We start from the raw sequence: 25,327 nt of genomic DNA, 5'->3' as shown, positions 1-25,327 counted from the left end.
GTGCCTATTTATGACCACTGTGTATTTGGCAATTTGTATGGTTATTGCAATACAGTGTGGTCTCAAATGGTTGTGAAGGTTTGGCTACACAGACAGCTGATAGTTGTTGGGGAGAGAGAGAGGGAGAGAGCGAGAGAGAAGAGAGAGAGAGAGAGAGAGAAAGTGATATCATCAGTGTTGACTTCCTGTTGTGAGCGAGATGGCCGGGGAAGATTGGGGTCTTTCTCCAAGAGTTTCCTGTTGGTACTCTGATGAAGCCCCATCACGCACCAACAGCTCTATTGGGCGATTCCACACAAAGAGACGCTAATGGGTCAACCATGTGTAATCGAATGTTTCCGGAGGATTTTCAGGCCTAGATAAAACCCACACAGACCAACTCACCCTCATTCATCTAGCTTCTGCTCACCTCGTTCAGCCTTAATTTGTTCATTTCCCTTTTTTTTCCTCTCGCGTTTTTTGCCTACTTGTTGTCTGAGTTTGAGTTTTCAAAGCTGTGAATTATGGGTACCTTTTTTATGTGTGCCAAATGGTGTGAGTGTGAATAAGGTGCGTTGTAAGTTATGATCATATTTCCAACCCTCTCAACATGCTTTAATGATCTTTAAGTATGTAATGATAAATGATGACATCATAATGCTCTCCTCTTTCATCCTAGGATGAGGTACAATCCGTCTCAGATTCCCCTCCCTCCTTTAAACCACCTCCTCCCCCAGGGGTCCCACGCCGTCCCAGTAGAAAGGCCACGCTTTGTAAACGACCATCTTCCACCTCGTCCCAATCGGGCTTATACTTCACCGCCCCTTCCCGCACCCTGACTAAAGAACTAAAGCACCCCAAACCGCACAGTTCTCCCCCTGAAGCCCCCAAAATTGACGTACCGGTATCTCAGCTGTCAATGGTGAGCCAGCACCCTATCGGGCCTTTCCCCCGGGTCCAGTCTCCTAGCAAAGTAAAACCGTCTATCCAAACCCAGTCGGTTCCACCGCCCGCCCCCAGTGTTCCCGCACCCCCTGGACCCCCACCGCCATGCCACGATAAGCCTGCCCCTTCCTCTCCAGCATCCAATCAGCATTTTGTCATGGTGGAGGTACACATGCCTAATTCAGAGCCGGATGTGAATGAGGTGCGACCGCTGCCGCAGGCACGAGGTAAGTTCAAAGAACTTTAATATTACATTAAACAGCTGTCAAATATTTTCCTAGTTATTAGAATTCATTTAATGGCTAAAACTGATTCTCAGTGTCTAAAAGGGTACACACATACATTTTAGCAGAATAGATTACACAATTTTTTTTCCAAAAGCTCATGCTCTTATTTTCTTCATCGGAATACAAAATATGAACAAAATGTGACGTTTTACAGAAAGATTTAAACAGCTCAAGGAAAATCAATGATCATTATGGTGTACATAAAAAAACGAGCAGACTTTTGTGAAGGTTTTCTCTTTCTACCAGCATGAAATAAAAACACAAAACTTTTATTACTGATTGTACTGTTCCTTCAGTCAAACCTTGCATTTATGTATTTGGAAACAATGTGATGATTTTCCATCTGCTGTAGGTGGGACATTATCTCATCTCTCAGACAGTGGACAGACCCTTAGTGAAGACAGCGGTGTGGACATCGCTGAATCCGGACGTGTTAGTAAGGACAGCAGCCCACGTCCAGCTCGCACTAGAACCCAACGGGATGGACGAGACACATCCACCAAACCGGTGAGACCGAGAGAGAGAGAGAGAGAGAGAGAGAGGAAGGAAGGAAAAAAACAGTATGTATGTGTGAAAATGAGTGCTAATGACAAGGGATATGATATTAAAGTGATGTTTCGGTGTGAATTAGTGAGTGATGACAAAAGAGGTTTGTCTGTCGCTTCAAATATGTTTTCTGCCCCTCCCTGTGACTGAGAGTGCGTGACGTTATCACCATTCATTTTCACTTTTTTTCTTTTTTTATGGTTACATACATACATACACTTTTCAGTTCATCCATTGTTGACTTTTCCAATTCATCTCATCTCATATTTAGCTGTCTGAAAAACCAATCTCCCTCTGCTGAACCAAGACACATCTGTCTTCCTGGTGGCCGTCTTTTAGCTAGATGCTTCTCTGCTTTCTTATATGCACAAGCTGTGCAATTGATCTTGTGGAATGGACTAAAAGTGCTTTCTGAGGACATTATGGTTATTCAGAGGAACGGTTTATTGCTTGGAGGTTGTGCTTGCATAGCTCAGATAACCTGTTATAGTGTATTAAGTATCATCTTTGTTTATTGACGTTTTTCTTTCTTTGGAGACATAAAGGGGCCTTTGGAGATATGAATATAAAAAGGGAATGTGGATACATCAGATCATTTGATTTGCATTGAAAGGTTTGCACATCTGAGCACGGTGACATTGTAATCCCGCTTTTGATATTTTTAAGGAGACATGTTGTACGATGTTCAGGGAAGTATCTCTACGAAATGTTGTTTTCTGTATAATCTTATTGCTTTTTAGAAGAAGCACTATATTAAATGAGATATCACAGAGATCTCATTCGCCATATTTTTGTCTTGAGGGTAGGCTTAAACCACGTCCTGCGACCTTATTCGAGGCAGTCACACACACAAAGCAGCATCTATCATCAAAGCCAAATATGTCTTTCCTGCTATCTCTGTTCTCTGTAATTCTGTAACTCTCTTTGATTTGCTTCTCTATTGTCCTCTTTTAACTCGCTCTATCTCGCTCATCTTCCCCCGTATAATCTCTCTCATGATGTGCCTTGCAGCCTGGTCTGTTGGAACCGACCTCTGCTCTGGTGCGAGTGGTAAAAAGTGCCAGTACGTTGGGCATTGCAATAGAAGGCGGAGCAAACACACGTCAACCTCTTCCCCGAATTGTTACCATACAGGTAAGACTTCTATATAGGGTTCTAACCTAGCAGAGCTCTTATTAGTAGTGCAAGTATTGTTTTTATTTTTAGGCATTTGGCAAATGTGCAGAATGTTTATTATTGGGGAAACTATCTCTTTAAATGCAATAAGAAAAAAAACATCCAGAACACCCTAGCAACCGTATAGCATCCTTTTAGCAACAGCATAGTAGTGCTTTTGCACTAACAAGTCCCCCTAACAAATGTAAAAATCCAGTTTATTATGCATTCTCTTAACACTATTCAAACATTCTGTCATAATCTTCCACACACATTGCCATTTAAATGTTCACGTCAATACTAAATATGAATTCGAATAATACCGCCCTGTATGTTTCTTCAGATTGGGTGTTTGCCAGGTTTTAAAGTCTATTATAATTTCTGTACCCTGCGAAGACAGTAACAGACTCAAAATGAAGTTGAAATCATAAGCTGCGTGCTGTCAGTCACGTAAAGGTCTGTAGAAGCTCCGGCAGCATTGGTGAATTCAATAATGAGCGCGCTACAGTTTCATTGCTGTAAATGTTGTAGACAGCCCATTGTGCTGAGCTGTAGAGCAGGAAACAGGTGCTGTATGTGACACCGTGCCTACAGCAAACTTCTCTTTGATTCTGTCTTTTACAAAAATGTGGAAACACAGATGGTGTGCAATTTGTGGATAGAGAGGATGGCATATGTGAAAGGATCTGGGAAAAGCTTTTAGTGTTTCTGTGTCTCCTGCTCATGGAAAGGAAATTATGAAAGGCCAATCTGGACAAACAGGGTGGATAAAATTGCATCAAGTGAGCATATTCTTAATAAAAGTCTGAAATACAGAAGACGTTTTATTTTAAAAGGAGGCGGGAAATTGAGCAAGAAAACGGACAGAACAAGCAAGAACTCAGAAAAGATAGTGAATGTTAGATAAAGAGGAAGTCTATCATTTACAATTAAGTGTGCGGAAATTTATTTTGTACATATTTTTGCTAGATTCTCAAAAGGTGTGTTTACACGTGTATTTTGACTGTATTTTTCTAAATGGAGACAGGCATCTATACAACTAGACTGAGCCAGATCCAGCTATCAAATTCATTATTCTGAAATAAAGAGTCATTGCGTTGGTTATGCATTAAATCCTTAAAAAATATAAGAACAAATTTGATGAGTCATGATTTCTGCATGAAAATGAACACGGGATGACATCCAAAGGGAGCAAATGAAAGAGCGAGTGTGTCTGGAAGCGAATGGACAGGCATGGGTGGATTTTAATTCCCCAGCTGTGGGTGGTTCATCAGCATTGAATTAAAAATCCGACAACAAAGCTGCCGCGGATGAGATAATATGTTGGTCTTTTGTCATATTCTGCCATTGTATGAAATAATACAATGTGCTTGTGAGATCTAAATGCCTTTTGTTATTTGTTTACTGCTACCTGTTGTAAAAGTACCAGAACTTATTGAAGCAAAATGACTGCAGGTATCATGATCAGGGGGGTCTCTGGTGTTACTGGTAATATTGTGGTATTTGGATGGGATTGGTTTCAATAAAGTTATTTGTGCTTTAATTATTAACATTTAGTGCAATTATTAACATTGCTCATTTTATAATGTATTATATAATATATTTAGGTAAAATTCAGATTTTTAGAATTCAGATTTTTGTAGGCGTCTCTGACGTGGGAGTCTTTGTTTCTATATGTGGGTGTCATAGAAATGGTTTTTGCTCTGGATGTGTGTAAAATAAGCTCAAGTTAAGTTATCCTACAAAGGTCATAATAATGAGGAGAAGAAGAGAAGTGATGGAAATATCTTTCGTTAGAACACCACAAAGTTAACAGTTGGTAATTTGCTCAATTACATTTGTATTGCCTCACTTCATACTATTTCTGAAAGTTAGTTTTGAGTCTATGACTGTCAGGAACGGGGCTCGAACTCGTGTCTCTGGTGTGAGAAACAATCACTACATCACGGTAGGAGAGGTGGCACCCAGAAGATAAGGCAGACACAGCAGGTTCAGTAGATCAGATTATCAAAAGGCTAAATGCCCAAGGGCAAACAATAGTAGTTCCACAAGGCTGGGGAAACAAATACACAAAGTCAAAAGGTAGTAAATCCACAAGTCAAAAAATTGTAATTCCTCAGATCCAAAAATAGAAAGTTCAAAAAGGTAATCCTGTCTCAGGAGCGATGCAAAAGTCCACACATGTGATGGGTTCTACACAAACAAACTTAGTGCAAAGAACCAAGGAAATCATTGTTAACATAAAGTACCTTGATGACTAGTCTCACATAGAATTCTTATCTTACTTATCGCTGCTTTCTTTTACCAAGGCCCGTCCAACAGGCCATATGACTGACAGGTAAAGCAACCAATCACGTTTTGAGCCGCGTCATGTTTAGAGGCATGGAATTGTCCCTTTGTCAAAGTTAACAGCAACTAAATAATCATAAATTTATGCCGTGAACCTCGCATACTTTTAAGAGTCAAGCATTTTGTATATCGTGATGAATTGTTACAGCAACCGTTGTAAACACGACAGCTTTTCTTCTTTGATCAGACGGCTTTGTGTTGTTTCCAGGGGGTCCGTTAAAGAACACGCACGTCTACCGGATATCCTGTAAAGTTGAACGATCAAGTGACGACTTTGAACGTGCAGAAGTGTTTCCAAAAAAGTGTGCCCTTATGCATCAGACGTTTAGCCAACGGTCTCCGTGCGTGACGTCTGAGGCTGAGATTTCTTTATGACCATTCCCATAATCTAATAATTTTCAGGATTTTATATTCACTCGCTATGTCAGTAGCTTCATTTCAGAGCTGATAATTGCCCCAAAACTCTCTGACGTGATTAAAACTAGATTTCCAGCCAACTATCAATCAGTTCTCCACCTGTGTACACTCAGCCACGTATTAATTTTCGACTTTGATTATGTCCTTCTTATTTCCCAGCTGAAATGTGCAAACAAATGACATCCATTTAGCCGAATTTAAATTCCATAAATGTTTTAACCCGAGGGAATCAATCTAACTTTCTATCAAGAGACAACTCTACTCTAACAATGGATCTCACTATCGACATTACGATTAGCACTCGTCAAGCGCCGTTTGCACGTAAACATTGTCTGTGGTTTAAATAAAATATGACAGTAAATTAGCTACTCTTCAGGAGATATTTATACTGAATTTTAATATTAATAGCCTCACCCTTGTCACTTTCAAAGTACCTAAAACTGTGATCTCTCTTTCTCATCTAACAGAGAGGTGGTTCCGCCCATAACTCTGGACAACTGAAGGTGGGCCAAGTAATCCTAGAGGTAAATGGAGTGTCACTTCGAGGAAAGGAACATCGGGAGGCTGCACGTCTCATTGCCGAGGCCTTTAAAGCCAAAGAGAAAGACTACATTGACTTCTTGATCACAGAGTTAAATGTGGCTCTATAGGACCCAACGGTCCCCGTGATGCTCTCCTCCTGTATCATTAAAGAGCTCTGGGTCCCAGCGACACGTCTTGCCACGATTAACCCCAGAATCCTGTTACGTAATAGACTTCCAGTCGTCGTTCTCTGTGATGTTTGACAGCAGACAGCGTTCGAAAGGCCATCCTGCACGGTGTTGACCTTTCATACTAAAATGCCAGGACAGAGCAAAAGTTCAGGTTTTTCTGGCCAGTTTGTTCTATAAAATGAATTCATCTGGGTTTATTCTTTATCAGCCGCTGTATTGAAAGTTCGTCACCTGACCGAAATACGGCGAGAGGCTCTTGAAAATGGAGCTTTGATCTTTTGATGTGTGGGGAACAGATCCAGCATCTCTAGGTTTCAGGATTTGTGTGGAGACGAAAGGAACAGTTTTTTAAGTAGTAGCTATTTTATAAGAAATGTATTTAAAGTATATATATATATATTTAAAGGTTAAGAGGTGGACTTAGATTGCTCATAGTAAATAGTGATTACCTCTACAATTCTTCTCTCTACAGAAACGCTATTTGTGGACAGAATTGCTGAGACATCTGTCCTTCTTGCCTTTTTAGATAGTCAGTTGGTTTTCATTTTTGATTATTGTTTGTGTTGTTTTGCAGTTGATCACATCATGCGGTATTTACCAAATTGTGGCAATTAACCACTGGGACAAAAACTGCTAGAAACAACAGCTCTGTTCCAAAACCGGTGAGCTAAATAGACAATGTTTTAGGATGCACTTGTGTTATGGAAAAGTATATAGAGGACATTTCAGCGCATTTAGCAAAACAGTATGCATGCACTGGGACGTACTAATGCAAAACAGACACTGTGATCTATAATTGTCACTAAACATCAAAATACAGAACTTCTTTATTCTTCTTTATTCATTGTTTCTTTTGTAATGTTTACTGTATTCTTAAATTTATTAATTCAGCAAAGCATCTCTAATTTAATTACATTTATCCAGTCAAGCGTCACTAAACTCCGCCTACTGGAGGTGAGTTGTGGGTAATATCAGCCGTTTGTGTGTCCGTGGATCCACACTTTGAATTTTAACCAGAAACAGTAGACCATCCGGGTATTTTGAAAATACTATTTTGAGCATACTATGGTTTGAAACATACTAAATCTATTTCGAATATAGTTTAGGATTGGGACACACCGTTGGTCTGGTATGACTGAAATAGGCACCCGGAGACGTTGCAGATATGACGGCCCTTAGAGGGACTTTGTTGTTATTCACTCTGTAGCAAAGAGCGTAAATTAAAAATTGTTGAATCTAATTACAAATCTATTTCATACACGATTTGTCTACTGTGAATTTTTGAGATGATTGCATTATCAATGGTTACGGTAGCAACACGCAAACACCAAATGTAATCGTATGTCGAGTCTCCTGGCCTGTACTTCATGTAAAGCACTTCCACTTTTTGTGTTGGGTTTCACTTAAGATGCCTATATTAACAGGAAGGCACCTCACTGGGATCGGAACAGTCAGTTTTTTTAAAAGCCTTTGAAAACTGGCCTACAGTGTGATGATACTTAGAAAGAAAAATCCATCATTTAGATTTCGAGAAAATGAGGAGGAGACACTTTTTCAATTAGGAGTAGTGAATCAAGACATGGCAATCAGAGATGAGCAGCTATTAAAACTAATGAAAAGTTCGGCTCTTCGCTGAGGAATCTGATCAGCGGATTCAACAAAGGTGGTGGCACAAAGCAACAATGCGTCAGTCGTTTTTTAAAATGTATCAAGTGGGAAAGGAAATTGAGAAATGGTGTTATTGTAATGCGTGAGTGTGTTTTTGAATGCAGAGGCAGGGTGTGATGTCAAACAGTCCCACAACCTGAAGTGGGTGTGTGAGTGTGAAAGAGCCACCTGAATGAGAACATGCTGTCAATCTCTCCTTAGGCTTTAAAATATTGACTAGTGCAAGCACACGGGTTGTTTTTGGCCAACCAAACCTACATTGAAAGACCATCTAGATCTCACATGCCCCCATTTTGAATGTTCTAGAAACACATGTTATTAGCTCTGAATAGAGAAATCTGAAAAGTGTATATATGCTATATCAATATATTTTAAGAAAATCATTTGTAACAGGTTGATAATATCATCCTGACCTCTTTTCCTTTCTATGTTTATGGTGCTCAGAGAAAAGACTATAAACAGACTGGTAAGTCTGAATGATCCAGCCACTTTGCTGGAAGGGTGTTGCATCTAACAAATCTAATGGATTTGCTGTTCACTTGTTTGTTTTGTTCATTCCATGTTCTGTTGATCCACATGTTTTATTCCCCACTCCTGGGTTTATGTTAAGATTCCATCCACTTGTCTAAAAGAAGCAAAGAAAAGTAAAAACATCCTTTTCTCTGTATGATCTGTCCTCCTTTGTAAGAGCGTTTCCTGAAAGCTCGCCCCCACCGATGCAGAACATTCACAGAATGCAAAAAAGGGATTGGGTATGAAAGACATCTGAAGCCAAAGAAAGAGAGAGATCTTTGCAAGAGTATCTCATCCCACCGATGCGTCTCTTGAAATGGAAAGCAGTTCTGTCACAAGTGTGTGTGTGGACCCACAGAGCTTTTGTTTTATAGGTGGACAGAATACAGAAAACAAAGCATGTCTGACAGTGCCGACCTTCAGATGTGGACAAACTTACCGTTTGTTCCACATTAGAAAGTTTGAAACCTAACAGGGAACGTTCTTAAAACTAATGTCTAGTGCTGTGGTAAAGTTCTCTTAAACTGTCAAAAACGGTAACGTTGCGGTAACGTTAAAAGAACGTTTTGTCAACATTTGATCGATGTTACTTTATTAATGTGTCCGAGGAAGTCTCTAAACAAGATGAGACCCTTCATCTCTGCTCATGTTGGTTCGGTTGTGCCGTGATGGATAGGGATTGAATTTTCCAACCTGAAATCAAAATAATCAAGCCAACCACATATGCTAAAGCTCCCCACTTGTACTATTCCTAGAATTGTTTTTGTTTATTTATAATTGTTCCGATTGGTATTATTTTATTCCCATTAGGATTGTTGTTACCACAACAACCTCCACTTGAACTGTAGGCCTATGTTCTTTGCGTTCTGCTGCCTCTTGAACAGTTCAAAGAACACCAACATGGTTTTTTACACAAAGTGTGTTTAATTTTCCAATAAAGATAAACTCCATGAAAAAAGCATTTGTCTATCTCTTCTTTTCTCATCTCCGTCTGGTTTGTAGTGCTTTGTATCAGGTGCAATTCTCATTAACTTTAATCGGAGATATAATGTAGAATTAATAGGCCTTCACATCTCACCGAAAATGAATTTCATAGAGCCATGCTTTGAATGTGAATTTGATCATTCATTCATACACAAACTTAAACACATGATTATCCGGGTTGGGCGGGTTCCACTAGCTGTTGACCTGGCATCTTGTGGTTTATCATTCATTTGGTGTTAAACAACAAAGAAAATGATTTGAGGTTTACAGTGTAGCGAAAAACCACATTAAACACACAGCACCTGGTTGTGTGAGTAAAACATAGACATGAGCACATCGTTGGAAATATAAATTTAAATAAGGGAAACGTACAGCATAGTACAAACATATTTAAGCATATTCTAATAAATAAAATCATTATTTTGTGTCTTTTATATTAGCCTACATCATGCAATTAATTTATATTGCTGTTTTTTTATTACTACTGTTAAACCAAGTTTAATGAGTTTGATTGAATGAGTTTGGGGCATGTTTCTGCATTATCAGGCCAGAAGACAAGCTGTCCAACTGGCTAATTTACCACATCGATAAACTGGAAGACCCCCTTGGCTGGAACCAGGCTGTTGGTGGTCTTAACCGTTTCGAGCTATTTTGTCTGCAAAATCATATTCAAAGCATGGAACAGCATGCTACTTTGTCAGTGTTTTTTTAAACTGTGAGTTCTTCCAGCACTGACATCTGGTGCCAGAGAGAAGAGCCACATCATTACAAAAAGCAATCGCATGGCTCCATCGTGCGTTGGGGCGTGGTATCGCAGCACACTACCGTATGCTTTTGACTTTCGTCTCGGAGTGTGTTCAATTAAAACTGCTTTAAAAATGTTTAATAAGATACACGAGGACATCAGAGGCTCGAGTTGTAGTGAAAATAGCGTCCGGTTGACCACATGAATGGTTCGCACATTTTGATCCCGCCCAAGTCCCAATCAAGCCAATCACAACTGTGGATCTAGCGTCGTGTTGACTTTGACAATCAAGCCCCGCCCCCAAAACGAGGTCTTATTTCTTTAACGCTATAAAGCTGATTAACTTTATCTCTTTGTCGTACCGCCTCCGAGCTTTTGTGTTAAATAAGTTCACGTTTTGCCAACTTTGTATTCGATGACTTTAAAAGGGGGCGAACAAATCTGTTGCGTTGTCAAGTTACAAAGATTTTTTTTGGACAGGCTCGAGCAACAAAATGCGCTCAACTCTTGACGCGGAACTACGTGAAAGGTGAGAATACTGTAAAAACACAAAATAAAAGAGACTCGGACCATCGAGTTGCGTGATTTTGACAAGAAGTCGGTTTGAATCGTCGCTTGGTGATGGAGGGGCGGGTTGGTGGGGTTAGTTTGTGAGCGTGCGGTTGCCGAGGCAACGGTCTGAAGTTCATGCATTCATAGAAGATATCTGTGTTTGCGATGGGAAACCTTTTTCATTTATCGGATGAGGTAAGGCGTCTGATATAACGACAACATTTAGCCTTGTTTGTTTGAAGTCATGCATAACTATCTCCATGTTATGTTTTTTTTGATGTGCGCGATTGACATGTGCGAGTTACTACAAGTCAGATGGGTTTTAGTCTCGATCAACAGGTTGAACGTCTCCGTTCAGTCCGGCAATAGAAGACTTCCCCCCCCCCCCTCAATGTTGACATAAGAAAGGATGGTAAAGACAGAATAGTTAATCTTAAACCGTATGCAGTTTATTAAATTCAATAAGCTTTATATTATGAACCAGAAAATGTTTTATTTTGGGTTTTTGTGTCGCCTTTGCCATGGGAGAACTAACTAACCTAAATGTTAAAGACTTCTCATTCATGGAACTTTCATAGGTTGTTTTATCAGAAGGTAAACCTTAGAAAGACATGTGTTTCATGTCATGTGGGTCATTAGATTTAAAATAAATTGGTTTCTTGTTACAGCACATGTGTAAATGACAAATGTAGTACCAGAAAAGCAAGGTTCGTGTTTTGAGTACGGCATTCTTCTCATTTCATTACATTGGATGTGTTGGATTGCAGGATGCCCTCGTTCATGTTTTGGGCCATAAGGAGCTTTTGCCTTGTCTTGCTAATCCTTTCTGAGCTCTCTGTGTTGGCTCTGTTATAAATTCAGTACAGAAACAGTTGATGATCTATGTAAAGTATACTTGTTGCTTTCGGCTGAGCTCACTGTCATCTTGCTGAATGGATGCTGGAGATCTAGACAAGCGTTTAATTAGCGTATGCTTCAAAAAAGCAGACGCACTAAAGAGATTTGCAGACTTCCAAGGGTGTCTGTGTTGGTTCGCACTGTATGCTGACAGATCTCAAAAGTGTGTGTCTCTGTGCTGTAGTTGGTCAAAGCACAAACAGTAGGTACAGCCACGTAAACAAATGCCACACAACTGTGTGTGTGTGTGTGTGTGTGTGTGTGTGTGTGTGTGTGTGTGTGTGTGCGTACGCACGTGTTTGTTGTAGATTTGGGATTGCAAGTCAAATCTTCTTATGTTCCCATAACTTGTATCTTAAAATCCATTCCAAGAGCCAAGTTTTCATCTTCTTTATTATTCCTCAACCGTAGAGCATATTCTTCAAAAAGACTATTTTATTGTTTCACAGAAGAGCAATGCCTCATGGGTAAGTGAACGACTTGCGTAAACGATGTATAGCTTTACATCATGTAAACCAGTTTCGGTTTTAGAAAATGAGCAGTAAACATAGGTGAGCATTGTGTCTTCCATCTTTTCATAAGAATTGTTCTACAATGTTCCTATCTCGGCTCAATTTTAATTATTTGCTGTAAATCGGCACTCTGGATGCTAATTGGCTTTTCTTATAACGATGCATTAAAGCCGTCTGTTGTGCGGTCGGTCACCATGTCAACCAAGAGCCCTGTGCATTGTATAAACCCAACCCCACGTGCTAATCACCCTCCGGGCATTGTTTTTATAAAGATGTGAACATAATGTGTGATGTTGCCCTTCAAGATAGGAAACGGCAATACAGTTCTGTCTGCTGATATATTCCAAACAAATATTCTGATTCTGTGTCACATGGGAAAATATGATGCAGAACAGCTTGTGACTCTAAATTAAACATCAAATATGTAATGATTGAATGAGGGGATGTTTTTTAATTTCACCTGGGAACAGCTGTTTACACACAAGCGTTTGTGTTGCCTTTCATCAAAAATCATTAGCGTTGTGCGCCACAGTACACCAACGACTGCATCAATGACACTATTAGAGTAATGAGGTCATTTCTCTGTACTGTCTGTTTTGTATATTTATTTGGCTGAAGGACAAACATCGATACACATTGATTACTATTTAAGTGAGGTTTCTTTTTTACTGTCTGTTTTTAGGTAGTTTTACGTGACCCCTGAGCGGACAATCCTCAACCTGTTTATTAAAAGATTTGTAACTGCTGATCTCTTAGCCATGACTCCGAGAGATGACCTCAGCATTATTGCCCAGAGTGCTCGAGGTGACGTAAGACAGAGATGAAGAGATAGCCGATGGAGCGGAACAGAGGTGGTACCACTGCGGGGGTTCTGGTGTGGACCCCAGCCCCAGCCTGCTCCTCTCCCTCAAGCCCGGAGGGTTCAGACTTCAGATGGGAGGAAGAAGTGGACGAGGACTTTCAAAGCCAGATGGATGAGAATGGCATCATTGGTCTGGCAGAGAGTCATGGGCAGCTGGAGGTATCAGAGATCAGTTTGACTAATAACTTGCATTAATAGGTCATTTAGAGCGGCCTCATCAAGACTCACCTTGAGAAAAGTTTCCTTGGGTTTGCTTTGAATTTAGCTATAGGATCAGTCTTATTCATATATGCATTTTGTTATGTGTTTGTATAGTCTTTAACAGATATTATTCGGAAATTATTGCTGCCAGAAATCTTTTACAACACAAGGGGCACTAATAGGAAATTGTTTGATTGTTTGTTTTACTTGAAGTGATTAATTAGTATGCCATTATTAGGTGGATCAAAGAGAAGAGGAGATTGCAGAGGACATGTTGTGGGATGTGAAGACCCCAGAGCCTGAGAATGGACCACCACCATCCGCACTGGAGGAGATAAGCTTCCACCTGAGTGAACTGCTAGACTCGGGGACCCTCTCTCAGCCCACTGAAAATGACTGCCATACTTCTTACATGCGTAAGACCATAGTTCCTGAAACATCCGCAACTGTGTTGAATTGAAATAATTTTCAAACCTTGAATACTTTCACACACACCAACTATTATAGATCCTTTTTTTATCTTGGATTCTGATGTTGATAACGAAGATAGATAACAAAATATTGATTTCCATGAAACATATGTTCTTCTAAACGTCTATGCCCAATTAGAAAAATTCTTATCAATGTGATTTCCAAACACACGTTTATATATATATAAAATACATATATATATATAAATGTGTTGTTTCATTTCTGTTTCTTCTCTTTTAGAAGAAGAGCATGTCGCAGATGATGACCAAAGCGTTGTATCGGAGGAATGGGCCGATGATGAGCATGATGCCAGGAGCCCAATGATCCACAGGCAGGGATTACATTATTTCCCAGAGAGAGACGGAACATTAGACATGACAGATGAAGATACTGAGGAAAAAGACACGTGTGAAGATTCTCAGAGACATACAGATCACTCATTTCCTGTCACAGAAAAAATGGCGCCTCACATCGACCCGATAAAGGGTCTTTATTTCAGTCAAAATGGGATTGAAGACTATTCAGAAAATATTCCAGATGTAGAAATGACTGAGCATTCGGACCAAAGTGATTCCGAAGAACTCAAGAAATGTTTTCTCTCGACTTCACATCTGTCCTCTCGAAACCCTCTTCATACCTTTCCTCATTTGTCCTTTGAGGGGCAGATGAATAACCGTGGGATTGAGGCTGAGACCTTTTCAGAAGGAGCTCTTTCCAACATCAGGGTGGAGTCATCTCATAGCACTAGCAGTAACCAGAGATTTGATCCTAAAGTTTACCAAACTATTCAATCTAGAGAGCTGGAGATTAAACACAAGATCACACCTCAGTCCTCAGTGAGAAGGCCTTTGAGGAAAATCAGACTTGGAAAAACAAACCATGATGGTATGAGTGAAGATAAAGTAGAAAGAAGGTTGCACATTCCATTCTGCAACGACCATCTTACGACACCCTCTTCTAGAAAAACAAACCCTGATTTCCAGGATCGTCATGTTTCCAGTTGTGCACAGCGCATTGCTAAACCGAGAGAGTGCTCTCCACCTCCTGCACCTCACCGTTCTTCAGATACAAAAAACCAAAGAACCTCCAAAACATCCCACACAGATCCAGATGATGTCAGGTGTCACAAAGTTGACTTAACTGTTTGTTCTGGATAAAATGAATATCATTAAACCAGTCTTTGTTATTAATAAATCCCCCTGTTCTTATAGTGCACTTTTCTTGGGTTTTCTTAGGAAAGGCCTGCTGAGCCACCCATTGCCGGATTTCTCTAAAGTGAGGCCGAAGGTTCATTTCCCAAAAGGTGGATACAAGCCCCCTAAAAGTTGTACAGTTGCTCATGGCAAAACATCGCAGCCTGTTCTACCTGTAGTTTTCAAATCACCTGCTGAGATTGTGCGAGAGGTCCTGTTGAGCAGCACTGACAAGTCTCCAGGAAGTGCTTCCTCCAGTGGGACCCACAAGCGTTTAAACGGTACATTACCAGAGGAGTTCCGCTGTCCCCAACAGGCCAGCACACTAGTGCAACAGCTTCAGGTACACAAAGCAGAACGAAATAAAAAAGACAATTTTTACAATTGCCTGATCCAAACCAGAGTTTCATTCCACCCCTGACCCCAGTGGGGTCTTTATAATAATACAATATACTGGAAATATTTATTAGTTATGAATATACCATTGTAGCTGAGTTCTAGCAGCTGCTGTCACTAGGTTATATAACTCGAAAGCTTTGTTCACTTGACTTTTTTATATTTTTTATATTTTAATAAACCATCAAAACTTTACAGGTGCAGATTCATTACTAAAACGTTGATGTTGAATAGAACAAAATAATTCATGGACATGATGTTGTCAACTCTCATCTCAGCTTGTCTCTTACTCTTAAAGGAGGACTACAACAGGCTTCTGACTAAGTACGCTGAGGCCGAAAACACAATTGACCGACTCCGTCTCGAAGCTAAGGTTGGCTGGTTTGGGCTTATTCTGTGCTTTTGTTTGCCTGTTGAACACAATGACGTTTTGCACCTCTTAATGATTCTAAAAGCTTTCATCTGAAGGTTCACTTATATTCAGTGACACACACTCCCTCGTCTTCTCTCCATCTGCTCTAATGTCGACAAGAGCTATTTATTTACTTGGATTTGGATTTACTTCAAAGCGCATAGGCACTTTTAGAAAGTCTAGAGAACAAACAGTTCACACGCAACAGCATGTATTTGCACAAACTGGTATATTATCCAAAAAAAAAAAGTCTTCAAATGAAAATGAGAAAAATTAAAAGTTGTTTGTGTTGATTTTACAAACTGTTGCTTACTGGCAGTCAAAATGCCATTCTTGCTAATAGTATTAAAACAGGATGTGATGTCATGCATGCTGGACTATACTCTATTCAGGAGTCAGGTGATTGTTAGGTCACCAGTCCTGGCCTGACCTAATCTAAATGGATTTCCACAAAGGATAACAGTGGTTATACACAACAATAATTGTGCTAATTCTTTAAATGTGGCTAATTTAAGGTTGTTGCCATTTTACTGTTCAGTTCTGCATCACTCTTCTGCATTTGCTTTAATAGTCATTAAGTCATCTCCCACATGCCCGGCCATCTGTCTGTCCAGACACAGCCGTCTCAGATAGAGGTTTATTTACCTAGCCCTTATCTACTTACCTACCAATTCTTGTTCACTGTTAAATGATATTGATAAGTTGACTTCAAATCTGCTGATCTAGAGTAGTGCATGGTTTTCATACTGTAGTGACACAGATATACAACACAGTAATAAAGAATACATTGGATCCATTTTTTTCAAGAAACTCAGGGTCACAAAAAGGTGAGTCAGTGTGATTTATTGTTATGGGACGTATTGAGGGGGAAAGTCAATGAGTCTCCATAAGACTTTCAGCATGCAAAGCCATTACAACACACCTATATGACCTCATGGGTATGTGTGTGTATTAAAGTGCATGAGGAAGCGGGCATAATGTTATTGTGTTTTGAGTGTATTTCTTCATGGTGTTATTAGATGTCCACAAACACAGTGTCTTATCAGCCAGCACAGCTGTGATGTCTCTAAGCACCAGTGGAAAAGACTCATTAAAGGCCCAGTTTTATGGGGCCTCTATTGTATGTGGGTTTTCTTTATCTTCCATTGTGTTGCAGTAAATCTGAGGGGTCTGTCAGGAGGAGGTGGGTGGGATCTGATAGGCTCAGCATAGACAGAAAGTGACCACAAAGTTCTGCTTGCCATTAGATGTTGGAAATATCATAATTTGTTTATATATGCCAGCTGACTTGGCATTTTAACACTGTGGCATGCTATAATGGTATATGTTTGCTCAGCGGTTTCCAGCTGCCTTATCATAAGGTGACACTTTAGTTTTTTTTCATGTTTTTGTTACAAGATTGACATGAATGTGATATTCTGTTTTCAGGTTGGTCTGTATTCTGACCCGCCCAAACCCAGTACCGCTGTCCTGTGGGGTGTCGTTCAGGAGGGGTCAAAGGCCATGACCCTCAGCTTTCCTCAAGCACAGAGGGCAGAGTTTTGTGGAGGCTCTGCTAATCTAACTGGGCAGCGAGATCATTTAGGTAGATCATTCCAAAAATCCACCTTTTAAACTATGCAGGACAGTATATTATAAACTAGATATTGTGTTTATTATCAACTTGATTTGTTGATTTGAAGTCATACTGGCTAAAACATGTTTTATGCTATTTGTGGTTCTTGGTTAAGCTTGAAGTCTATTTGGTTCCCCTACATTTTTTTGCTAACATTGTAGAAAACTCAAGAACAGCCCAAACTCCCCCTCCCTCCGTGAACTCGGTTTCCTTCAGGAGTTCTGTGTCCATCGCTGCAGATCATCTGTCAGAGACTCTGACCAACCAAACCTGCAGATTTCAGCTACAGGTTGCTGACGTTTTTATGTTGCATAATAAAAAACTATTTGCGTTCGTAAGGAAAGAATTGTAACACCGAATCTACTTGTTCAGGTTGATTCTTTTGAGGAGCTTTTGAAGAATGGGAAATTGAAGCCTTGTGAACAGCTAAAGGTATTTTCTTTCGTTTCCATGTACTTCTTTCCTCAAAAGCGAACCGAGTATGTTGAGTCAGATTGACTCTGAATCGTCCTCAGGGTGTATCTACACTGGCTGAGGGACAGGAATCTCTCGAGAAGGCTTATCTGGATACGCGAGCCCAGTTTCGGATGCTACAGCACCATCAAAGCAGGCCTTTGACCTTTGACCCCGACAGGTGGGCTTTGTTTTTTATTACATGATAAAAACACTCACTAAAGCACATTTCTGCCAGCAAATGTTTGAAGTGCTCTGTTTATGTGGGAATGAAACAGAGAACTAGAGGGTCAGATCTTCAAATCAGGGATGCGATTGGAGGAACTGAAGGAGCGGGTAGAGCAGAACCAGACCACTTTAGAACCTCCTTCAACTCCCCCCCCTCACTCGGATATGCTGTCTTTTTCCATGCTGGAGACTGAACCATTACCTGAGGTACCTTAAGGCCCAAAACATGTGGTTATTACCATAGTAAAGCAGTAACGCAAGTATGTACAATGAGTCTCTTAATCTCTCAGAGCCCACTGTCAGCTGCCCATCCCGAGGCTTGTTTTGGCGCACAGGTGAGTTCAGTTAGCGGAGATAGCGATGAAGAGGAGATGCTTCCGTCCCATCTTTATCCTCTGAATGATAAACATCAATGTGTGGAGAAGGACTTCAGTAACCTAATGGACCGGTGAGTTAACTTTAACCTGCATACCTCACTTCCACGGCTCTCCATGCAAAATCAATCTCTTTTCATCTAGCTACCAAAGTTTTAAAGAGCTCCCAGGGCTGCTGGACACAAGTGTGACTTTAATGGGCTATGACTCGGTGGATTTTAAACACTCTTCTCCTCCCGGGATTGAAAGCTCAACGAACAGACGACAACAATGGTCTTCCACTGACAGAGCGAAAAGGTAAACACAGCCATATCAATGGCCTAGAAATGTATTTTTTTTACAAGTCGCCTCGTGTGTGCAGACATGTTAAGATCACATGACCAGCCAAATACTGCTGACTTTATCTCTGTAACAATGAAACCGTGAAGATGTGGTTTGTGATCTGAATAAACAGCTGTACCATTAACAACACCTGAATGTATAAGAGAGAGAGAGAGACATCGAACAATCACCTCCATTCTTATTTCTAAAGGCAGCCTGTAGCAGATTGTGGGCCTTCCTCTGGCCCATCCGTGAGGTCACAGGTGTGTGATGCCATGGAAACTCACCCCAGGTCGCCATGCCACTCCTCTCTGTTGCCACGGCAACCGGGCAGGGAGACGGAAACAGCAGAAAACAGAAAGGTCCTCAGCATCAGCATGACCAGCCTGGCTGAGAGCATAGAGACTGGAAACAGGATCTTAAAAATAAAGAGCAAGACTGTTGTCGCGCCCCCTCTGGTCAGTGATGGAAGATGTGATATGAATCGGTGCTTTTTAAGATAAAAAACATTGTGTAAAGGAAACAACGATGTCTTTATGTTCATAAGTGTATTTCTAATACTGTAGGATGGAGTTGTGTCTCCAGAGACAGACAGTGGCTTTATGGGATCGGAGAGCAGCCAGCACACTCCTGCAGTACACAGTCCTTTCCAGCAGAGAGCAGTAGTGAGGTATAAAGCTCCTTTATTGTAGAGTCTATCTGCCTGTTTGTGAGCATTTTGTATGGACAAAAAACAAAACGCTGTTGTCTAAATCTCTGTCCGGTATCTTTTCTTCCGTTCCGTCAGGTCGCCTGGACCACACATGAAGAACCCCATAAAGGCAAATTCTGCTTGTCGTACTAGGCAGCCTTTGGTGGTTTCCTCTTCTCCCACACGACTCTCTCTGGATCCCCCCGCCGACCACCTCAGCACAGGAAGATGCACCAGTTCTGTTGGGAGGAGAGCCAGAGAGGAGAGGTGTTCTGCTTCCAGTCTTGCTACGTCTACCTCCCCCCTTCATTGGCCTGAAACCACCCCACAACCCAGGCCGGGCAGCCTCACCAGCCAATCAGAGCATGGGAGTGATCAGGGTATGCATACTTTATGTACAGAATTGGCTGTGTGTTGTGTGTACAAAGTCATATTTTGACTCTCATACCATTCATTTGTATTCAAAATGCTGACCAAGACCTATGATTTAATATCTCTTGTGTTGTCATAATGTAACACTAAATTATCTCTGGCACAGAATTTGTATTCCAATTTCTCTCTTGGCTTTTTGCTTTCATCCATCTTTTGTCCATTTGTTATTAGAAGGAAAAGCACAGGATAAACCACACCCACAACCAGCCAATCTGCAGTCCTGCTTTCACAGTAGCCCCTCCCTCCGTGTGCCCTATCACCGCAGCGACCTCAAAGCCCAAAGATCCGTCCAGCTAACAAATCACCAGTGAGTTTCCTAAAGGCTGACAAAGCGACTGCAGAAATAGCTTAGATTTATTGCTTCTGTTTAGAGTCGTGAGAGCTCTTCTGAAGGGGAGTGCTGGAATAACTCCAGTATTGCAATAAACTCAGTCTCTATATAATCATTTTCCACTGCAATACACTTCGACTTCCATCCGGAAAATTAGATTCAATTTTCATTATTTTCTTTCCTTGGTTTTAGAAAATGGTTCAGTAGGAGTTAGTTTCTCAAATAGACTAGCTGAAGAGTGAGGGGTGTGTATTCTGCTCCGCATTTATCGCCTACCCATACGCACCCACCACATGCATCCTGAATCCTCACTAGAACAGGATTTTATAAATCAAATGTGTGTGTTGATTTAAAATTCTAACAGAGAGTGAATGTATCTGTATGGCCAGTGTAAGCCAAGACCATCTTTGTAGACAATGTTGGTTGGTGCCTGCAAGATGATGCCAGGGCAGAATATGTGGTCGTTTATTGGCACATGTCAAAAGACTCCCGAGTTCAGGTTTACAAAACAGACCTAGGTATTAGCAATAACAATAGTGATGTTTGCCTAAAGAAGCATCACTTCCTGTTTGTGAAGCACAATTCAGTTATTGCTTTCTTATTGATTATTGTGGCATGTGTTTCTGGGTGTTTCAGAGAGGCCCTTCAGTCCCTACAGCAGGAAGTAAACAAACTGAAAGAGAGACTAGAGGGAAGTCTGAGGCTCTCCGAACCGTCCAGTCCTGTTACAGTGCCCCCTAACATCTCAGAGGACACCAGGGATAACACACCCCCACAGACGGCTGCACCTCAGTGGCTCGATTTAAGGTATGTCATGTTTTAGAAAGTCTATGCTCAAAGTAACTTCAAAGTCAATCTGAAAACTGTTTTCCTGGGTTACATCTTTAACTTAATCGTGTTTTTATCATTTAGCTCTTCAGAACGAATGGGAGGGCGGAGAGAGAGGAGAAGCAGAGAGATAGAGAAAACAGTGAGAAGCGGTACTCCACGACCCACCCTGAGGAAGAGATCAGCATCTTTGCCCAGATATAGATCTGAATCCAGTACGGGTACGTTCACCTGCAAACACATCTTTTCAGAGTGACCGCAGTAACTACATTTACTCAAAATTGAGTTAAGGCTTGAAATGGGCTTTGTGACACCTGTTTTGTGTTGTGACAAAGTCTCCTGGTTCAATCTTGTACCACTTCAGAGAAACAAGCGTGTCAAAATTGCAGTAACTACCAAATGAATTACTCAAGTAAAACTTTAAAGGGATTTTTTTTCAGTTCCAGTGTTTGCGTTGTTACTGCACTTTGTCTTTGGAGGGCAGTATATATTTGAATAGTTTTGTATTGAGAGTCACCATGAGGTCATGAAGGGAAAATTGAAAAACTTGCTGAATTGTAATTGAAAATGTTCTGATGTTTGACATATTGAATGACACCTGATTTCGCCCCTTATCGACTCTACAGCAAGTGATTCCGAGCACGTCCAGTCTGAGCCGAGAGTATCTGCGATAAGTCATATCCCGATGTTCCCTATGACGTCAAGAGGAAGAAGACAAACCAGATCAGGATTTGGGCGTCACCAAAATTGTACTAGTGAGAAAATATGTTTTAATTCACCATAAATGTAGTGTGATGTTCAATGATATTTCATGGACGTTTTAATGTTTTACTGCAAATCATGCAGGTTATCATTTAATGTTATCATTCGTTTTATTACAACGGCACTGATTGACTTTAAATCTGTTATAAACTGAAGCAGTAACAAAACGGTACTATGGAAACTTGCACTGTGAATATATGTTATTATATACATTCATATATATTATGTAATATTCTTGATTATTAAGGTACAGGGCACTGTCGCGGAAATCTACAACTGTCCAATGTGTTATTTCAAATTCTTTAATTGATATTTCTGATGTCAAGATGAAATAATTCGTTTTTTTCCCATCAGCCCATCAGAAAAGCACACCAGAGGCTGAATCTGAGGATAGTGGTGAAACAGAAACAAGCCAAGTCCCACAACCTACCTGTCCCCGCTGCGCATCAAAGCGCACCGGTGCCCCCGCACGTAAGCGTCCTCCCTCCATCATGATAATGGGCTCTGAAACTAGAGCTTACCGTTTCATTAAATTTGCTTTATTTCTGTCCTTCTCTCTTTAACCTCATTAACTACAGGTCCAGAGAGGAGCACACGTTTTCCACGTCCCGCCCAGTCCCACTGTGGTCATTGTCCACTGTGTGGTGCATTACAATCCAGTCAATCAAGAATCCCTCAAACAGGTTTGACACTTCATTACCCACAGTATAACCTCAACGGACCCACCAATTGACTTTTGTCCTCTGTAGAGGACATTTGTTTTTAGTGAATTTCTCTGAGACCTGACTTGCGGTTTTAATGCGACATGCGGTTTTTGCTTTGTCCAGTATGATAAAATAATTTAGTACATTAGCGGTTGAAATTGTATTACTTGCATTTCAAAAGAATGATGTTGAACTCTAAATAACTTCTCATCTAGAAAATCAGGGCTCAGTCCCCAGATGGAGTCAACCAATGAGATCCGTACAGAGGGAGAGAGTAGGCGTGAACATGGCTGTGGCTCCTCCTCCCACCGTCCTGGGTAGTGTTCCATTTGTCCCGTATATGCCAGTCTATCCTTCAACTGTGTAAGTAGCTCCGGATGAACAGCGGTTTAATGTGTATCCCATCAAGCAGTGTGAATGAGTGGCAATAATTGGTATCAAAATAATATTAAGTATAAACTATTGAATACATGAAATATTTAAGTTGTTGCCGAGCTCTTGGGAGATACCCAATCGAGTTAGGCAGCACTCTTAACATATGTCCTCTTGTGTAATGGCCTCTCCAGATTACACGATTTTAGCTCGATTTGCATGTCGTAGGAAACGACATGGAGCGTCGAGACGCAAGATTCAATCGTGTCGTCTCGTATAGTTCGCCATAGTATACGATAAACAAACTCCTGCAAGATCACACGACATCATTACAGAAAGAATAGCATGTTATGTTATGTGCTTTCGTACACAACATTCAAACATGTTATGTTTATATCGATGGTTTTTAAACAGTCTTTTGTAATTGTGGAGGCGAGCACGTTTTCTATAGTCACTATAGTTATGTCTACTCAATGACATCACATACGCAGTCAACGCCACCTACATCGTAAAAGACGAAAACCCGTTCTCGTCAGGAAGTCACGCATAGTATTCCATTGTTTCTTGTGAACGACATGTCAAGATTTGCAAAGTCAAAATCGCTAAATCTGACACTGTGACATCGTAACAGATGAAAACAATTGTGTAATCTGGAGAGGCCATTACTCTCCGCATTAGAGTAATCCTTATGTTTTTTCTTGCAGTTACATATCCAGCCCTGTGACAGCCCAGGCCCACTCACAACCATTTAACATCTCGATGAGTCCCTCCAGAGATGAGAGCTCAGAGGTTAGAGGTCATCGCCGGCGCACTGTCTCTGTGGACCATCAGGAGTCTTCTCTGAGCAGCTCTCTGACACGTGCGATCACGGTAGCTAGAAACATGAGGCGGGTCTCGCGTCACATGGCTCACTCTATGGCCTCAGGACTGGATAACATCGCCACAACCTACTGACGCTTACATTTATCATTTAGCGGATGCTTAAAGGGAAATTCACCACAAAACGGAAATTCTGTCTTCATTTACTCACCATCAAATTGATCCAAATCTGTATCAATTCCTTTGTTCTGATGAACACAGAGAAAACAGAGAAGATATTTCGAAGCATGTAGGAATGCAAACACTTCTGGGGGACTTTGACTACCATTGTAATTTTTCCTACTATGGTAGTCAATGGTGGCCAAGAACTGTTTGGTTACAAGCATTTGTGCAAATATCTTTCTCTCTGTATACATTTCTTTGTTCTGATGAACAGAGTAAATCTTTTTTGGGGTTAACTGACCGTCTGTTTGGATGAAAGTGTTGGCCAAATGCTCACAATGTACATTTATTTATTATTGTTTACAAAAAAACATCTATGTCATAGTGATTTGACTGTGATAGACAGATTTACAATACTGCAATAGAAAATAAGAGAAACTTAACTTTACAAATTATTTGAAAGCGATTAAAGGCCATGCGTTAAAATGTCTGAATTATATTTCATCTGAAAACTAAATATCAAAGTGGCAAAGGATTTACGAGCACAGCTTTTCGAATTAAAAATTACATAACAAAAGTTCTTCTTTGAAACCAGATGATAAAAGTACTAGTTTTCCAAATGGCTAAGACAGGTTCACTTGGTTTATCTGATGTGTTGATGTTTACATATTTTAAAGTAGGGCTGAAGTGTTCGAATACTTTTAGTGGCCAATGTAGTTCATCTTTGTCTGGCAAACCCATATAATCTCATCCCACTCCAGTTACACTACATGACAAATGTTTAGGTTTGCACATAACAACGTAAAATTGCGTTAGATAATGTAAACACCATTTGTCTAAATTATTTCGAATGGAAGAACTATGAACGGTGCTGCTCTTAAATCTTTTTAAGTTTATATTTGTTATTGTTTGTTATTTTTAACCTTGCAGTAAACAACAGCGGATATTTTAGTGTAAACAGTCACAGATCACTTTTGAGTCACCTAGAGTCTGTAGCAACATTAAGGTCGGTGTTAAAAGACCAGCATTTATATCACTTGTGGAAGTGTAAAGACAAGATCTAGAATATGTCATACCCATTAAGAACAGTCTTTGACCTATTATTAGCTTTTAGCTATGATTCAGAGTTATCTGTATATAATGGCAGATTTATTATTCTTATAGATTGTGTATGCAGATTATATTTTATTAGACAGTTATAGGGCAAGACGTTTCAGGAAAATGGCATGAGAGTCAATTTAAGATGTACTTATTTGTTTTATATTTATACAGCTGTGGCTGTAGACTTTTATAATACTACTATTAAACGATACTTACAAATTTTACCGGGTGTTTATCTCTGATTTAATCTTTATGTGTGGTTATGTGTTTCTTGAGATAAGGGACAGAATGTACAACTGCTTTGTTTCTCTCAAGCCTTTCACTGCTGCAGGTGTTT

The 25,327-nt window shown here is 40.4% G+C and overlaps 2 protein-coding genes across 3 annotated transcripts in view; both read left to right on the top strand.

Annotated features, from left to right (window-relative positions):
* The window catches only part of whrna (whirlin a), a gene marked incomplete at both ends in the record, with an annotated part of 60,629 nt that extends 54,301 nt beyond the window's left edge, over window positions 1–6,328 (top strand). The window contains 4 exons of the mRNA XM_079486759.1: window positions 659–1,151; window positions 1,564–1,718; window positions 2,769–2,891; window positions 6,146–6,328. Coding sequence (XP_079342885.1) covers window positions 659–1,151; window positions 1,564–1,718; window positions 2,769–2,891; window positions 6,146–6,328 — 954 coding nt within the window. The remainder of the gene's footprint in view (window positions 1–658; window positions 1,152–1,563; window positions 1,719–2,768; window positions 2,892–6,145) is intronic.
* Window positions 6,329–10,608: 4,280 nt separating this feature from the next.
* akna (AT-hook transcription factor) lies at window positions 10,609–25,213 on the top strand. 2 transcript variants are annotated; one of them, XM_079487510.1, is made up of 24 exons: window positions 10,609–10,830; window positions 12,945–13,283; window positions 13,564–13,741; window positions 14,037–14,916; window positions 15,032–15,332; window positions 15,684–15,758; window positions 17,226–17,382; window positions 17,574–17,701; window positions 17,785–17,844; window positions 17,928–18,046; window positions 18,144–18,300; window positions 18,384–18,541; window positions 18,612–18,764; window positions 19,000–19,246; window positions 19,355–19,458; window positions 19,576–19,859; window positions 20,083–20,218; window positions 20,879–21,049; window positions 21,155–21,291; window positions 21,697–21,825; window positions 22,187–22,303; window positions 22,411–22,515; window positions 22,752–22,899; window positions 23,613–25,213. In XM_079487510.1, the coding sequence occupies exons 2-24, from the start codon at window positions 13,098–13,100 to the stop codon at window positions 23,860–23,862; spliced, it is 4,380 nt and encodes a 1,459-aa protein (XP_079343636.1). In that variant the 5' UTR covers window positions 10,609–10,830; window positions 12,945–13,097; the 3' UTR covers window positions 23,863–25,213. The 2 variants fall into 2 exon arrangements, with proteins under 2 accessions (XP_079343636.1, XP_079343635.1); XM_079487509.1 differs by having other exon boundaries at window positions 10,710–10,830; window positions 13,019–13,283.
* The last annotated feature ends 114 nt before the right edge of the window (window positions 25,214–25,327 follow it).

The sequence above is a fragment of the Barbatula barbatula genome, assembly GCF_947034865.1.
Source record: "Barbatula barbatula genome assembly, chromosome: 22".
Lineage (NCBI taxonomy): Eukaryota > Metazoa > Chordata > Actinopteri > Cypriniformes > Nemacheilidae > Barbatula > Barbatula barbatula.
This window is presented reverse-complemented; position numbering and strand designations above follow the sequence as displayed.

What these genes read in the sequence shown, in the direction of transcription:
- akna (XM_079487510.1), top strand. Translation starts at nt 13,098, where the DNA reads ATGGAGCGGAACAGAGGTGGTACCACTGCGGGGGTTCTGGTGTGGACC. An exon ending in AGACTGAACCATTACCTGAG is followed by an intron (nt 18,301 to 18,383) that starts GTACCTTAAGGC and finishes TTAATCTCTCAG; the next exon opens with AGCCCACTGTCAGCTGCCCA. An exon ending in GCGTCACCAAAATTGTACTA is followed by an intron (nt 21,826 to 22,186) that starts GTGAGAAAATAT and finishes TTTTCCCATCAG; the next exon opens with CCCATCAGAAAAGCACACCA.